General features: G+C 43.4%; 1 protein-coding gene across 1 annotated transcript; it reads left to right on the forward strand.

Annotated features, from left to right (window-relative positions):
- Positions 1–4,194: 4,194 nt before the first annotated feature.
- RPL11 (ribosomal protein L11) lies at positions 4,195–12,570 on the forward strand. Its single transcript, XM_060258357.1, has 6 exons — positions 4,195–4,323; positions 8,700–8,853; positions 9,619–9,725; positions 9,816–9,947; positions 11,295–11,405; positions 12,495–12,570. The coding sequence occupies exons 1-6, from the start codon at positions 4,318–4,320 to the stop codon at positions 12,522–12,524; spliced, it is 540 nt and encodes a 179-aa protein (XP_060114340.1). The 5' UTR covers positions 4,195–4,317; the 3' UTR covers positions 12,525–12,570.
- The last annotated feature ends 5,031 nt before the right edge of the window (positions 12,571–17,601 follow it).

Consider the following 17,601-nt stretch of genomic DNA (forward strand, 5'->3'; position numbering starts at 1 on the left):
GTTAAATAAAGAACTGGAATGGAATCTGAAAAGATTGCAGCAGAAATCTTTCGAGGGAACAAACAAACCCGGAAAATATTTGGCCTGGCAACTGAAGAAAAAGAGAGAAAGTAAAATTATTAATAAAATTGTGGTGGAGGGAAGAGAGGTGGTAGATCAAGAAGGAATAAACAGAGAATTCGTTAAGTATTATGCCAAATTATTTAAAGGCGTTAATATAAGGAAAGAAAAGATGGATGAGTACTTACAAAAGATAAAAATAGCACCCTTGGCAGAAAATATGTGAAAAGTTTTGAACGATCCAATTGAAAAAATAGAAATTGAAGCAGCAATTAATGCAATGGAAAATGGAAAAGCACCTGGGCCAGATGGATATACAGCTAAATTTTTTAATCCCGAAACTTCAGAAATTGATGAATATGATAAGAACAAAAGGGAAAATACCAAATAAGTGGAAGGAAGCTGTTATTTCCTTGATTCCAAAGGAAGATAGAGATGTTACGAACATAAAAAAATTATAGCCCAATTTAATTATTAAATAATGACTATAAAATATATACAAGAATCTTGGCAGAACGGTTTAAACAATATTTGATAAATCTTATAAAGGAAGATCAAGCGGGGTTTCTTCCCAAAAGGCAAATAAGAGACAATATCAGAACTGTTGTAAATATTGTAGAATATTATGAAAGACATCCAGAAAAGGAAGTAGCATTATTCTTTGCGGACACAGATAAAGCATTTGACAATTTAAATTGGGATTTTATGTTTGCAGTAATGGAGAAAATGGATCTGGGAGAAAGCTTTATAAGAATGATAAAAGCAATATATACTGAACAATGTGCAAGGCTATGTATAAATACCGATCTTACAGAAGATATGATAATTAGAAAAGGTACAAGACAAGGTTGTCCACTTTCCCCACTGTTGTTTATAATGACTCTTGAAATATTACTGATGCAAATTCAAGAAGATAAAGAAATAGAAGGATTAAAAGTAAAAGGATTTACTTACAAATACAGAGCATTTGCAGATGATATAATGTTTATAAATGAAAACCCCATACAAGTCACACCTTTGTTGTTAGCAAAAATACAAGAATATGGGGAGTTGGCGGGACTTTGTATTAATAAAGAAAATTCAATACTTCTATGTAAAAATATGCAAATAAATAAGCAACAAGAATTGCAGAGACTAACGGGCTGTGAAGTTACCTCCAAAGTAAAATATTTGGGTGTGGAGATAACAATGAAGAATACTGATTTGTTCAAAAATAATTATGAGAAGCTATGGCGTAAAATGGATGAAGATATGTTAAAGTGGAATAAACTTAATTTGTCACTGTTGGGTAGAATAGCCACAATTAAAATGAATATTCTACCAAGAATAATGTATTTGTTTCAAACTATTCCGATTGTGAAAGACAGTAAACAATTTAATAGATGGCAAAGAAAAATTTCAGCGTTTGTGTGGGCGGGGAAGAAACCAAGAATTAAAATGAAAATTTTAACAGATGCAAAAGAGAGAGGCAGAGTTCAATTACCAGACTTAAAATTATATCATGAAGCAGTTTGCTTAGTATGGATAAAAGAATGGATAATGTTGTTAAACAAAAAACTCTTAGTGTTGGAAGGTCATGGAAATAAATTTGGCTGGCACGCTTATATGTATTATGGGGGAAAAAGTTAGACGGCTTTTTCTCTCACCATTATATAAGAAACAGCTTGCTAAATACATGGATGAAATATAAGAAATATGGAGATGAGAGAAAACCGTTATGGATAGTGCCAGCCGAAGTGATAAAAATAACAGCTGAGATGAGTGAAGAAAAGTGGTTGTCATATAATCAACTATTAAAAATACAAAGTGGCAAAATAGAATTGAAAACTGCTGAAGAGCTGAATAATAAATATGATTGGTTTCAAATGCAACAAATAAAGAGCTTGGTGGAGAATGACATTAAAACTGAAGGAATAAGAAGAGAGCAAACAGAAATGGAAAAAGTTCTGCTTGGAGACAATGAAAAATTAATTCCAAAAATATATAAATTACTGTTAAAATGGTCTACGGAAGATGAAGTAGTGAAATCTCAAAATGATTAAGTGGGCAATTAATGTAAATAAAGAAATACAGATGGAAATTTGGGAATATTTGTGGAAGAACTCTATGAAGCTTTCAACGTGTCATAGTATTAAAGAGAACTGTTTTAAAATGATGTATAGATGGTATATGACTCCTAAGAAATTGGCAAAGATGAATAATAAGGTGCCAGACAGATGTTGGAAATGTAAAAAACATGAAGGTTCTTTCTACCATATGTGGTGGACTTGTGAAAGAGCAAAAAAGTATTGGCAGAGGTTTCAACAAGAAATTTCTAGGATCTTGGGATACGAATTTAAGAAAGTTGCAGAGACTTTTCTGTTGGGATTACAAATGGAAACATTTCCAAAAGAAGATAGAACTATAATTTGGTACTTGCTTTCAGCTGCTAGGACATTATATGTGCAGTTGTGGAAGCAAGAAATACCAGAGAAATGGGATTGGATTGTAAAAGTTATGACATGGAGTGAAATTGACAAATTAACAAGAATTTTAAGAGACTATGATTTAGAAGTTTTTAAGATGGAGTGGAAAAAGTTCAGAAGATATGTAGAAAAAGAGTGGAAAATAAAAGGACATTGGACAATTTTTGATAATGATTAAGTCTTAGAAAAAAGAATATTAATTTTTGTTTTTATTAGTTAAGGTACCTTTAAACACTAGTACTTTAAATAACACCGGCGGGGGTCAAGTAACAGGGGGGAGGGGTGGGTAGAAAGTAATATATGGGATAGATAAAAGAAGTTATTAATGATGCAAGAAATATAATTTGTTACCATATGATACCAAATAAAATTGTTATAACCAAGGAGGTGGTGGCAGCTACAAGCATAGCCAGCTTTAAAAGGGGATTGGATAAAAATATGGAGCAGAGGTCCATCAGTGGCTATTAGCCACAGTATATATATATGTGTGCGTGTGTATGTGTATATATATATATATATGTGTGTGTGTGTGTGTGTGTGTGTGTGTATATATATATATATATATATATATATATATATATATATATATATATATATATATATATATATACACACACACACACACACATATATTGGCTACTGTGTGACACAGAGTGTTGGACTGGAAGGGCCATTGGCCTGATCCAACATGGCTTCTCTTATGTTCTTATTCTTCACCAAGCAGAATAGGGATGCTCAGAGATCTTGAGGCTGAAAAGTGAAAAGGGGGGGCGGGCACAGAAAAAGGTATGGGGAAGTAAGACAGAGATGAGTGAGATAAGTGTGGAAAAGTGAGAGAGAAATTAAGAGAGGGAAAAATTGCATTATCTTGCTGAAACGCCCTAACTACTGCTTTGTAAGATATGGCTGAGCTGTGTGCAGGGAGAAAGCCTAGACTATTAGAGAAAAATGACCTGCAGGCTGTCAATTTCTGAGCAGCTCTCAGCAAGGTATTGGCTCCACTCTACCATCTGTTAAGAAAGTCTTGGAGATATCGAAGTCTACCTAGTCGATCCTAGAGGGGGTTTTGCCCCTAGTGGCTCCATCCAGAACTGCAGTTTAAAACGAAAAGGAAGACGCTCGCCTTTACTCAGCATCCTAAGGTTGCACCGGAGGCAGATCGAACCGCCCGTCTGCCGCAGCCGCCACCACCATAAGAACATAAGAGAAGCCATGTTGGATCAGGCCCATCCAGTCCAACACTCTATGTCACACAGTGGCCAAAAAAATTTAGATAGATAGATAGATAGATAGATAGATAGATAGATAGATAGATAGATAGATAGATAGATAGATAGATAGATAGATACTGTGGCTAATAGCCACTGATGGACCTCTGCTCCATATTTTTATCTAACCCCCTCTTGAAGGTGGCCATGCTTGTGGCCGCCACCACCTCCTGTGGCAGTGAATTCCACATGTTAATCACCCTTTGGGTGAAGAAGTACTTCCTTTTATCCGTTTTAACCTGTCTGCTCAGCAATTGCATCGAATGCCCACGAGTTCTTGTATTGTGATAAAGGGAGAAAAGAACTTCTTTTCCCATGCATAATCTTGCAACCACCCCCTCCGCTCTATCCAGCCTCCGCATGGTATAGCAGCCAATGCGCAGAGCTTCCTTCCTGCCTCTAGAGGGCCGCCGAGCTCTCCTCGAGGGAACTGCCAGCTTCTCTCGTCTCCGTAGCAAGGCGCAAGCGACCTCCCTCAGAAGATCCGCTTCCGGGGCTTTCCTGGTCTCTTCCACGCCTCCAAGATGGCGGTGAGTAGCTGCGGTTTGCAGAGATGCGGCGGAGGGTCGGATTGAATCCGCCTCCATCGTCCCGGACCAGAGTTCTTTTGGCGAAGCTTTGGTCGAGGCGACTCGGAGAAGGACTGGGGGGTTTCCCGCAGGCGGTTTGGGGGGCAGTGTGTGCTCTTCTAGGGTCCGGGAGCCGCAGGCATGTTGGAGGGACTAGCTCTTCCTGCAGCCTGGGACGCCGTCCAGCCTCCGGTTTTAATGAGGATGCTGCTGAATCAAAACTAGTAGGCCATCTCGTTCAGCACCCCGTTTTGCTTAGTAGTCCACTAGTCGCTGTGGAGAGTCGACGAACGGAACGGAAAGGCCAAGGCCTCCCTCGATGTTGCCTCCCAGCACTGAGATTAATTGGTTGATTTTCTCTGGACGTGGAAACTTCGTTTGGTTCATCTTGGTTGGTGCCCATTAATGGACTTTTCCTCCCTTGAGCTTGTCTAATCCTCTTTTAAAGCCATCACTATCTCCGGTGGCAGTGAATTTCGCAAGTTGGTTTTTTTTGGGGGGGGGGGGGAGCACTTCATTTTATTTGCCCTGAATCGGTTGCATATCAGCTTTACGGTGTTGTCCCTAGTATTATAGAACTTTTTAAATGTGCTCTCCCCACTACATCCGTAAGTTTCTGTCAAGTCACACGCACACCATTGCCTTTTATACAAAATCAAGAAACGTGAACTTCTGATCTTGTCTGCCTGGGTGGTCCCTACTTGCCATCCCACCCCCCATCCCTAAACAACAGTGTGACAGATCTAACTAGAGAAACTTCCCCCATTTTTGACCTGGGAAGAACCACACTTATGTAATAGTCTGGGTCTGGTTTCCCTTGATAACTACCAGCGGCTGGGATCTATCTTGCTCTGTGGGGTGGGGAAAATCTCAGAGCTGTATATTGCCATTTTAAAAAATTACTGTTATGTAGAAAACTGGCATGTCAGGGGAGACTAGGTTACAAGACTTCCCCCTGGCATCTGGCTTTCTGTGTGGGGAGTATAGAAAGGGATGACACATCTTTGGTAGATGAGTTACAAGTGAATTCATCTGGTAACACTGCACTGAATACATACTGAAAACTGGCATTGTAGAATGTTGTCATGTCCCCTCTCCCACCCCAATCTGCTGCAGGCATCAAAATGGTAGAGCAGGGGTGCTCAAACTGCAGCTTGGGAGCCACATGTGGCTCTTGAAGCCCCTACCACCTCGTTGGCCAGTTTGGAGAAGGCATTTGTCTCTTTAAATCATTTCTCCAACCCGAGCCAGCCAGCAGCTTGGAGAATACATTTAAAGTTAAAGTTGTTTTCTTTCCACCTTTCTCTCCCTCCCCCATCTATATTCCTTCCTTCCTCTTTCACGTTCATGTCTTGCACCTCTCAAACATCTGACGTTTAGTCTGTGTGACTCTTGTATTAAGTAAGTTTGGTCACTCCTGTGGTAGTGTTCAAAGTATTTATTGTTGTAGCCATAGGCCATAACAACCCAGCATACCCCCCAAAGTATACAGTTTACTTCTAGCCATAAAAATAAAACATTAAAAAACATAGTAACATACAGAACTATGAACAAGAGTTAAACATAAATAATAAAACAATGTGACAGAATGAGACTATAACTTGGCCAAAATACTTGTATGGGTGGCTGTGGTTATCATCTTCCTTATTTTTGTTGCTGAAAAGATGAAAGTAGCCACCTTAAGCGTAGCATCTGGAATGGCATCAGCCAATAAAAATGTAATACATTCCTCTTCTGATTTAAACTTTGTGAGAAATTGATTCAGCAGTTTATTTCGAATGGGCCCATAGAATGGACAGGATAGAATACAATAAGCAATATCTTCTATCTGATTGGTACCACAGGAACAGAGAAGCTGGTCTACAGGTATTTTTTGGAATTACCCTGAAGGTATAAGGATGGCATGGTTTGGAAATGGGCTTGGGTAAATGCTTTTCTTAGAGGGGCATTTGAGAGGTCAGCAAGATAGTGGGAAAAGAATTTCTTTTTCTTGAACTGGGGATACCAGACAGAATTTAGATTGATGGATCAGATTGATGTCACGAAGGGCATCCTTTTCAAAAATCCAGTCCCACAGTTTACTTGGGTCCCAGCCTATTACCAACTTTAAAGAGGGTAAAGAGTACATTTGTAAAATGGGAGGAAGTAATTTGGACCACTCATTCCTATTGCTGAAGTACTGAAAACTGTTTTACCAAGTGGTGGTCTGGAATACTACTAAGCTTCTTATAGTATTTTAACAGTATCAAGTGGGCTCTAGAGGTGATAAAAGGCAAACCGACTTCTAGTCTCAGGTGTGGAGCAGGCGTACCTTGGGGAAGGCCCAGAATTTTCCTTAAAAAGGTATTTTGGATAACTACTAGCTGGATTAGTATTTTCTCATTCCACCCCCAGATTTCTACTCCATACAGAAGCTGTGACACCACCTTTCCCTGGAAGACCTTTAGGGCTGGAGGTATTAACTGATCATCCTTTGAAAAGAAAAATTTTAAAATAACTCCCATAGTACGTCATACTGTTAAAAGTGTGGCATTAAGATGGGCTTACCAGATCTGGGACCTCTGGAAAGTTATACCAAGATATTTTAAAAAGGAGCATTGCTCTGTTTCATGAGCGTTGATGGACCAGCTGTGTTTTGGGCTATTATTACCAAAAACTACAATTTTTGTTTTACTGTAATTAATTTTCAGTTCTTCTCTGTCACAGTGATCAGTCAGCTTAAATAACACATCCTTCTAAGTCCTACCTGGGTGAATGACATAATTTAAAGTTAAAGTTGCTTTCTTTCCACCTTTCTCTCCCTCCCCCATCTATATTCCTTCCTTCCTCTTTCACGTTCATGTCTTGCACCTCTCAAACATCTGACGTTTAGTCTGTGTGACTCTTATATTAAGTAAGTGTGGTCACTCCTGTGGTAGTGAGTCCACAGCCTTTTTACTACTGTTTAACTCTCTTATAAAGGGTGGGTGTGCTGAAGGATACAAAATTCATCGGAAGAAGGCTTTGAGTATCTATGTCATCCTGCTTTGCTCACTGTGCTGGATTCATCATCTGATAAAGCTTACATTCTAAATAAAAATTGGTTGGTCTTAAAGGGGCCACTTGACTCCTGCTTTGTTCACCTCTTCAGACCAACACGGCTACCCGCTTGGATGTTTCATATTCTGATTCTCATGTAGCGATGAGGAGCAGTTTAAAATTCGTTCTGCCTTGGGATGTTGCTAGCTGAGGAATAATTCTAGGGTCCCCCACCATTGAGGTTGGTGTAGGGTTTATCCTGAGGTCATCTGTCTCCTTTATTATATTTTAGTGATAAGCTATAGTTGCTACCTTGTGAGCCCTTATGTTTTACTTCTTGGAGTTCGTATTTGTGGGTAAGGAAAGCTGCTTAAATCTCCAGCACAAATATTTAGGAGCCAGATTCATATTTCCGCCTTCAGGGTTATATTTCATCATATTTCCTAATTATTGCTAGAACAAAAAAAAATACTAGATGCCATAATACATTTTCTAGGTTCAGTAGTGGCCTGGCACCTCGGATTTGTCAAGCCCTGTGATATAGATATTGATGGTGGGATATTGGCAGAATTTAAGTGGGGTGGGGTGTATAAAAGGAAGAAGGAAAAGCTTTAAGGTAGAATTTTGAAACAGTCTGTGTTAAGGACTGTCATCTACTACAGTGATAAGGTGGGGGTTTTGTTCCCCCTTGTAGGTTGTCTTCAGGGCAGGTTTGGAAGTGGGCTAAGCTGACAATGGGGAGCATGGTAGCTGCAGTGAAAACAGGCAGTGTAGTGTAATGGTTAATGTTGGGCTAACATTTGGGTGGCCCAGGTTGGAATCCCCATTCTGCCGTGAAAATGTGTTGGCTTGGGCCAGTCACACACTCACGGCCTAATTTCTTCCACTCGGAGCTTTTGTGAAGGTAACACAGAGGAGAGAACAATGTAAGCCATCTTAGACTTCCATTGGGGAGAAAGGCAGTTTATAAATTTAGTAAATAAATACATAAACTGTGGTGAAACAGGGTGGCTTTTGGGGGGGGGCGGTGAGTGAGTGAAAATGTGACTCTTCCTCAATGCTGAGAAATGGTCCAGGTCTGGTGGGTATTGCAGAAAGCGGTTGCATAAACATCTAAGACCTTCCTTTGAGATTTAAAGGATTTCATCGTACATTCATAACACAAGCTGAAAATAGGTACTTGGATTTGCCTCAGCAGTTTGTCCCAAATCCCCACAGCCCTTTGACATACTGGTTCTTCTTTTTGTGCCACACATTTTGGTCACAGGGTTAAGCCTCCTTGGTTTTTAACAGTGCATTCTCTTTCCGTTTTCACACAGCAACAAGATCAGGGTGAAAAGGAGAACCCCATGCGGGAGCTGCGCATCCGCAAACTCTGCCTGAACATCTGTGTCGGGGAGAGTGGAGACAGACTTACCCGAGCAGCCAAAGTGCTGGAGCAGCTCACGGGCCAGACTCCTGTCTTCTCAAAAGGTAAAACTTGTTAAGGAGGCTGTCACTGAAACATTTCCAGCCAAGGCCCTGGAATTTGTTTGCTGGGGGGAGGGAGGGGCAGAGTGGAAGAGAAAAGCAAGGATCTGCCCTTGTGTTGCAGTATAACTAAAATCCATTTTAAGGTTATCTTAAATAAGGTATCTGTAGTCCAAGCAGAAGGTAAGATGATGATTCCAGGGGGATTGCAAATTGGACTGGACTAATGATAAGTGTGTGTAAGCATATAATGTTCATTGTCCAGACTTGTATTTCAGACCTCTCTGTCTTGTGGATTCCTAATTCTTGCAGTGTTGCCAACTTCTAGAGGTGTACATTTTGATTCATAATAGTCTCTTTTTCAAATTTCACAAAGGGTGGAAGCCAGAGACCTGGATTCTAAGCCAGCTTTTTAATAGCTGAGTGACCCAAAGCTGCATTTTGAATTGACTTGGGATTGCCCCCTCAAACTCATCTCCTCAATAATAGCTCCCTGGTCTCTTCTGAACTGTTGTGGCATGATCTACTCATAAGTCTTCTGTGCCTTTTTTTTTTTTTTAGGAAACAAGTGCAGACTATCATGTGTGGAAGCCATCCCAGATGGTTTTGGGGTGGACTTTTTGCCACATGTTTTTAGTTCCTTTGAGCCTTGTTTTTGTTAGCTGCCTAGTGAATATTGTTGAATCACTGAGCAGGATAAAAGAATGCACCACACCATAACTATGTCGCTGTCACTTCAGACTGGCTGATTTTGGCTTTCTTCTGCAGCTCGATACACTGTCAGATCTTTTGGGATCAGAAGAAATGAGAAGATTGCTGTTCACTGCACTGTACGTGGAGCCAAAGCTGAGGAGATCCTGGAGAAGGGGTTGAAGGTGAGCTGTTCTCCTTGTGATCTGGTGCTTTCTTACTCCAGCATTTAGAAGGGAAAAACTAAGCGTGAATGTTTTATATCAATATTTCAGGTGCGAGAATATGAACTAAGGAAGAACAACTTCTCGGACACTGGCAACTTTGGTTTTGGAATCCAGGAGCACATTGATCTGGGCATTAAATATGATCCCAGCATTGGAATCTATGGCTTGGACTTCTACGTGGTATGTATGCTTTCCTTATTGTGTTGTTAATTTGCAGTCTCAAAGTCATATCCTGCATAGTTCTTTTCTCCCTTTTTCTGTTGGACCTTATCTACCTTGTGCCTTGTAGTTATAGCAATGGACAGCCACCCATCCTTGGGATGGTCTGGTGTTAGCTATTGTAGGTCAGAAGAAGGGTATTCCCCCCCCCCCACCGAAGGCTGATTAAATTCCATAGCGATTTTCCCTGCTGTGTGTGTGTGTAGATGTGTCCTGAGGCTTGTTTGTTAGTACACACCTGTAGTTTTGCACTTCCGTCAATGAATAACCGAGTCAAGATGGAGGATAGGTAGACCATAGCCCATAGTTGTGCTGACATAGTTAAGAACTGTTGGCTGTGTTGTTCTCAAGTAGAAGAGTAAGACTGGAGTCCAGTTGCGCCAGAAGACCAACATAATTTCCAGAGCATAACCTTTTGAGAATCGGAGCTCCTTGCTTGCGTCTGACAAAGGGAGCTTTGCATCTCAGAAGTGTATATCCTGGAAATCTTGTTGGTCTTTAAGGAGCTACTCGACTTGACTCTTATATTCATTATTAGGTTTGAATTTTGTATAATTGCATCTCAGCTGTACTTTCTGCATTTCATGGCCTTTTGCTCTTTTAGTAGAGTTTTTTCATACTCTTAGATAAAATGATTGCGTAGGGAGAATTGAGTCAATGGATCTGAAAAAGTTAACTATTCTGTGAAAGCTTATGCTGGAAAATTCTGTTACATATTTTAATATGGTGCTAAATTTTTTTTTGCATAATTCAGTGAGTCCTAGCAACTCACTAACATTTTCTGTGTCCAGTGGTTTGGCGAGGGTTCATGGTTCAACATTTGGCATGCAGTAGATTCCAGGTTCAATCCCTGGTATATCGAATTAAAAGGATGAAGTAGGTGATGTGAGAAAAGCTCTGCCTGAGATCTCAGAGAGCTGCTGCCAGCCTGAGTAGATAATACTGACCTTGATGGACCAAAGGTCTGATTCAGTATAAGCTGCCATGAAGAAAAGGGAGCACTTAATATAGGCCTCTGGTTAGTGGTAGCCCAGGGGGCTCAGCATTTAAACATATATGAACATATGAAGCTGCCTTATACTGAATCAGACCTTTTGGTCCATCAAAGTCAGTATTGTCTTCTCAGACTGGCAGCGGCTCTCCAGGGTCTCAAGCTGAGGTTTTTCACACATATTTGCCTGGACCCTTTTTTGGAGATGCCAGGGATTGAACCTGGGACCTTCCGCTTCCCAAGCAGATGCTCTACCACTGAGCCACAGTCCCTCCCTATTTGAGGTGTGGGTTTAAAGACTGATGTTATCTCTGCAGGTTCTGGGCCGGCCAGGCTTCAGCATTGCGGACAAGAAACGCCGAACCGGCAGTATTGGGGCCAAGCACAGGATCAGCAAGGAGGAAGCCATGCGCTGGTTCCAACAGAAGGTACAATCTGGGGCTGTTTGGACAGCTAGCAAATTTGCAAAAGACATTTGATTGGCATTGTTAACCAACCACGCCTGAGGGGCCCCTGCTCGAATTGTTCAGCATACCACAGAGACAGCATAGTAGAGCCTTGTTGGGGAGGCAAAGAACAGCTCCAGACATCTTTACAGTATCATTAGAATGTGGTCTGCTCTTTCTGAATCTTAAGAGTGGGATGGACAGTAAGCCTGTGGTAGAACTTTGAAAGGGAGCAGAAGCATGTGCTTGCTTCTTTCTGCTTCTGTCAGACTCTGAATTTGCTCTCTTAGCAATTATGCCGGGTTTAGACAGGTTAGGAGGGTTAGCTGTTGACCTAGACAGTTAATTTTGTTTACAGGATGTAAAAGATATGCATATGGTGTAGCTTGCTTTCTGCAGCAAAGTAATTTGGGAGGACTTGCGTTAACTGGGCACTTAAACTCTTTTTAACCCAGCAGTGTACCATGAGATACATGGTAAAGTCTCATTCCAATTAAGTTCATATGATTCACCGTGTGGTACAGGAGAGGAGCTGGCAAATAGAGGTCTTCTTAATAAATAATAATTTAATAAGAGAAAATAGCTGTTTGCTTAGGAACCTTTGAATAAGAAGTGCCTTGCTGGCCACAGGGCAGGGTGATGTTACAAGAGTTGACTATGAGTGACTGTCCTGGGGAAAAAATACAGATGTTTGCAGGGCAAGTATAGTTTTTGCTGGCTGGTAACTTCTGTGAGTCCTGACCTGGATGGCCTAGGTTAGCCTGATCTTACCAGATCTCAAAAGCTAAGCAGGGTCAGCCCTGGTTAGTACTTGGATGGGAGACCACCCAGGAGTCCAGGGTTGCTACACAGAGGCAGGCAGTGGCAAACCACCTCTGTTTGTTTCTTGCCTGTGGGGTCACCAGAAGTTAGCTGTGTCTTGAAGGCATTTGCCATCACTAACCTCTATGGAGCAGTTTGCAAGATTGCTGATCGCAGTTGATACATGTGAGAAAGCATCTAGGAACAGTTTGTTTTGATGAGACGTTTGCTGTTGGTTATTTCTGATTGTCTCTTTTTTTTCTGTTGCAGTATGATGGCATCATCCTTCCAGGCAAATAAATGGTCCCTGTCCTCAAAAAAGTTAATAAAGTATTCCATTGTTTAACTGGTGGGCTTTGCCTCCTTTCTTCCCCCTCGGTTGTTGGATCTTTATATCAGTATTGGCTGTGGGTCTCTCCCCCACCCCCACTGCCAGCTGTGGTTTTGGAATCCAGGAGTACGTTGATCTCAGCATTAAATACAGTTCCAGTATATGAATTTATGGCTTGGATGAAAAAAATAGTCTTTTTTTTTTAAAGAGATTTTATTCAGTAAAAAGAAAGCTGGATACAAAGTTTTCCAAGTTTATCTTAAAGCAAATAATACAAATATTAGCTTCAATTTACCATCCTTTTTCCATTCCGCTTATCAAACTTACCTAACTTTTTACCACGCAATTTACTGCTTAGTTTACTCAGCTGAACGTATTCCTTTAGCGTCTCCAACCACCCCTCTTTATTTGGAGTTACGTTCCTTTTTCAGTATTTAACAATGACAAACCTTGGAGAGGTTACATAATTCAACAGGAAACATGGGCAGCCCATTCCAGACATAAGTGGCGGCCGGCCGCGGCGTAGCTGCCATGCCGCTAGTAGACTTCCTGAGGACTTTGGCACGCTGGAGTGTGGAGAGGGGAGAGGCATAGCTTGCCGTGAGATGGTCACGCCGCCGGCGTAGGCACAAGGGAGGCGGAGGCAGCTGGAGGGGAGGGCTAGCCCACCCACCCCCCATTGGCCAGTCCTGGTGCATGCGCTGCAGCTCATGACAGTCAGGGATGGGGAGAGGCAGCCTCAGAGAGGCTGATAGCCATCCCCAAACAGAGAACAGAGCCACGGAGAAGCCGTCAATCCCCTCACACCCTCCCGCTGTCAGAGGCTCTGCCAATGGCAGGCAGACAAGCAGAAAGTACCAAGTGCAGGAGTTCACTGTCATAGACAGCGGCTGGAATGTGTGTCTGGGAGTGAGCAGCCCAGCAGCAGACACCCCCCCACCCAGAGACCCCCTGTGTTGCCCTGATGCTCCCTGCCGTGTGCACGGAACACCTCCCCCGGGGCCTGCGGAACTCAGAGTGCAAGCACATCAGCCGCAGAACTCTGAGTCCACTTCATCAGCCCCCCCCCCCCCCTTAGTGCCCTGCGCACAACAGCTCTGTGGGATCGGGTAGGCTGAGGGGCGGCACTCCCCTGTCCAGCCATGTGGGGGGCAGCGTATAGACCATTTCCCCCCCCAAAACCAAGTCTGCCCACCCTCCCAGGCATTCCCTCAGAGAGGCCACTGACCGGGGGGCGGGGGTTGCCCAGGGAACGTGCAGCAGATGCCAAGCAGGAGAGACAACAGGGCACAGCTCAGACTTTATTTTTCCGGAACAGTGCAACAGTCTCCCTGGCACGCGCTGGGCAGTCTCGTCGTGGGCGGGGCTCCATTCAGAGCGGCAGGCAGAAACAGCTTGAGGGAGTGGGGGGGCAGTGGAGCAACACAGGCGGAAGCCTCTGTGTTGGAGTCCCACCTGCAAAACGGAGATAGAGATCAAGAGCACCTGCACGGGCGGCGGCTGGAAGAGCAGGCTGCGTTTCAGCCCGGTGCTCTCTTAAAGGGACAGTCTGACCCACCTCCCTGCAACAGGGCAACTGCCACACACACAATCCCCATGCTCTAACGGGTTGGGAACGCGGCAGAGGGCAGACCAAGGGAAGGGAGCAGGCAGCAGCACAGGGGAGTGGGCTCAGCAAATGCCCCCTGCTGGAGCCCACTGCTGGGTTCAAATGCCAGAGACCCTCGCACACCGAGCAGTCGAGAGCAAGGGAAGGGGGAGGATGGGGGGGGGGGGGACAGTGGAACTTACCCAGCCATGGGCGACAGTCCTTGCAGGCAGAGGCTCTGGGAGCTCGGAACCTGTGGAGACCTGGAAACAAGCAGTTAGCCCTCGCAAGTCAAAGATACTGTCAAAGCAACCACGCAGTGCAAAACCAATGTGCCTGCCTGTCCCTCACTCTAAATCTGTATGGCTGGGAGCTCGCCAACAGAGCTTCCCGCCATGCACTCCTCTCCCTAACAACTGAGTTGTGCGAGGCCAGAGCAGAAGTATTTCTAGGAGGGGGGAGACCGCGATTGGGTGCTGGGGAGGGGGCTCGTCAGCCCGAGGCACGATGGGATTGGTGAGGCAATCACGCCGCTCCCTAAGGCGTTTGCGAGCTTCCACAGTGGCGGAGGTGACCTTTGTTTTTGGTTTTCACGAGTGCCTAAGGGACATGCTATTTTTGCTGGCATAAAGTTGAGCCTTTGGGGGGGGGCGTGTCATGGGCCAAACTGCTCAGGAAGCTGCCTAAGCCTGGCCACCCCCCCAACTCCACCCTCTTCACCTGAATGCCACGCTCCACCTCACTTCTGCCCACGCTCGGGCACAGCCCTCGGGCACCACTGCCCTCGGGCAGAGCAGCACAAGGCGGCCCCCCGCCCACATAACCCCCCCGCTGTGGCGGCGCCGATCATACATCCTGCGCCCACGTAGCGGCTCGTCTGCTCCCAAAAGACTTTCCGCCCCCTCCCGGATTGTGCTGTTATGTAAGAAAGGTAACTCTTTACTTATTTATTGAGAAATAGCTCTAGAAATAATTTTCCAATATTCTTCAACTCTAGTAAATCCCCACATATGTATAAAATTTGACTCAGCAAATCCAACAATTACATTTAACCCCTTTATTAATTTTAGCAGATTATGAGGGGGACTAGGGATCCTTGCTGAAACATTTTGATCATATTCTTTTTTTCAGTAGTGAAATTTATCGAAAAATTTAAGCTACTTTTTTATGCTGTTGTCCAGAAATTCAGTTACAGATTCCAAATGCCTAGTCCATAGCTTTACAATTTTTTTTCCTCCTGATTGCTGTCTGACTGGTAAGAGATTATATATATTTTTGGAAAAATTGGCATTAGCTGGAGAAATATATAAGTAATTTGTTTTTTTATTTCTCCTTTTAAAAACCAATTGTGAAAAGTTTTTTTACCTGCAAATACTGGAAGAAAGGAATTTGTTACTTAAAGATCAAAGCCCGTGGACCTAGGTAATTGCTGAAGAACCTGGTACTTAATTGGATGAAGATGGGTAAAATGTCAGTTTGCCGGTAATACCAGACCTGCCCACAATGCACAGTAGCGATTCCTATCATGGGTCCCTCCTATTCTGGAATACAGAGAAGGACTTTGAGAGTGGATATACTTCACTATGCTTCACTTAGACTGGGCAGAATAAGGCACTATTGTCAGTCTGGCAACCAGCAGGGCTCTTGGCAGTCCAGCCTCTTGGTGGCTTGGCTTGGCAGGAAAGTTGCAATATCTCCATGCATAAGATATTGGCCCTTGCTGAGATGGATGACTTCTTCAATTCTCTCCCAGTACAGGTTTTATATGCTGCTCTTGCTTCGCTTCAGAGTTGTGTTCTTCCAAAAGGGTACAGTAGATCAGGTATCTTCAGCCTTTTACAATTTGAGACAAATATCAATATCCAGAGCAGAAGATCAACTGGGTGTTTGCCAAGGCTTTTTAATGAGGTAGCGGGTGCAGGCATTTGGGGGTTGGGGTTTTTTTTGTTCTGAATTCAAATTTGTAAGCTGCTGTGAGCCACAAAGGTGAGGTGTAAATTGGCCGATGCTGGTGGGACACCTCTCTTCATTTATGTTGATTGAGGCAGTCAGAGGGGAAGAATAGCAGCTTGACCTGTTGGGTAATATGAAACTGGGAGCAGCTTCTCACTGCCATGGTGATCTGTCTCTGTAGGATTGCCTCCCTTAACGCTTTACAAAAAGCTGCCACTCTGGATACAGAAATCTGTGTTGGAACCGGATCAATACAAACACATCCCAGCAACTGCTGTCTTGCCTACGGCGTTAGGCGGAGTGAGAGCAGGAAGTACTTTCAACTTGTCTGTAATTACTGATCTTGGCTTGTTAATTCCTTAGTACCATATTTCTTGAGCATTAAACAGTGCATACGTTAGGGTGATGGAAGGTATATGACTGAACACGTGGCTGGGTTGCTCTATTCTGTGATGTGTTCTGGCCTCTGGCTGGCAAATTGCTGCCGTCGAGCAAACTCACTTTTTACAAGGCTAGCAGAGTTCTATGTAATGCTCTTACTCCAGTTGCAAGAAATGACTTAACTCATGGCTAAAGGAGGAGCCACAATATTTTCTCTGCATTAGAGATCAATGCCAATGGCTTTGAGGCCAGCATGTGTCGAACTTGAAATGTTACAGGGTCCAGAGAGGTCCATTGCTCCCAAGCTTTTCCCTGGGAATTGAATTTGCTTAACAGCTGGTTTGAAGAGCCCCAGGAAAGGGACCCAGTAAGCCAGCATTTGTGCTGACTGATTTTTCTGCTGGCTCAAGAGAAGATGCCTGCTTCTGAACACCTAAAAGGCTGTGGCAGGCACTGCAGAACTTCTGTGGACAAAAAGCCATGTGAGTCAGGGCTTAATGAGGAGGGGAATCGGATGAGATTGCAACTTCTCTTGTGGATCAAAACCATCATCCCTGAGCTTAATGCCAGCTTTTGATCTGCTTTGTGTTGACTTGATTCTACCAATTTTCCTTTATTTTCTGAGGCCAGGTAGTATCTCTCACCTAGAGTGTATTATTACTCAGGGCACTGATGTCAGCAGTCTTGGCAGCAAGGAAAATAGTGACTGGCATCTTTCACAGAACTATTGCTGGCATGAAAGCTGTTATCCTCGGGTTGGCCTTTCTGTATGCGAGAATTCAACAGAATATATTGATGCCTTCCCATCAGGGATGCACAGGTACTCAAAGCTTTGTGGCTTTTGCTTGTGGTCTGCACAAAAATGTGTTGGATTGCAACATGTATTCTAAGACCTTGTTCCTTTCAAACGCAGTGCTGTCTTCCTCATTCCACCCCCCCCCCCCCCACAACACCTCTTTGGTATCTTAAGTCCCACAATAGTGAAATATATGTACAGCAAAAGTGATGTTTCTAGAATTGTGTCCTCTTTATATGTCTGAGAGCGGCTGTGGGTCTGAACAGGCCTTATATTCCCTCCCATGAGAATAAAAGTATTCACTCTGTGGTTGTCTTTGCAGTTCTGC

Source organism: Heteronotia binoei, chromosome 17, assembly GCF_032191835.1.
Source record: "Heteronotia binoei isolate CCM8104 ecotype False Entrance Well chromosome 17, APGP_CSIRO_Hbin_v1, whole genome shotgun sequence".
Lineage (NCBI taxonomy): Eukaryota > Metazoa > Chordata > Lepidosauria > Squamata > Gekkonidae > Heteronotia > Heteronotia binoei.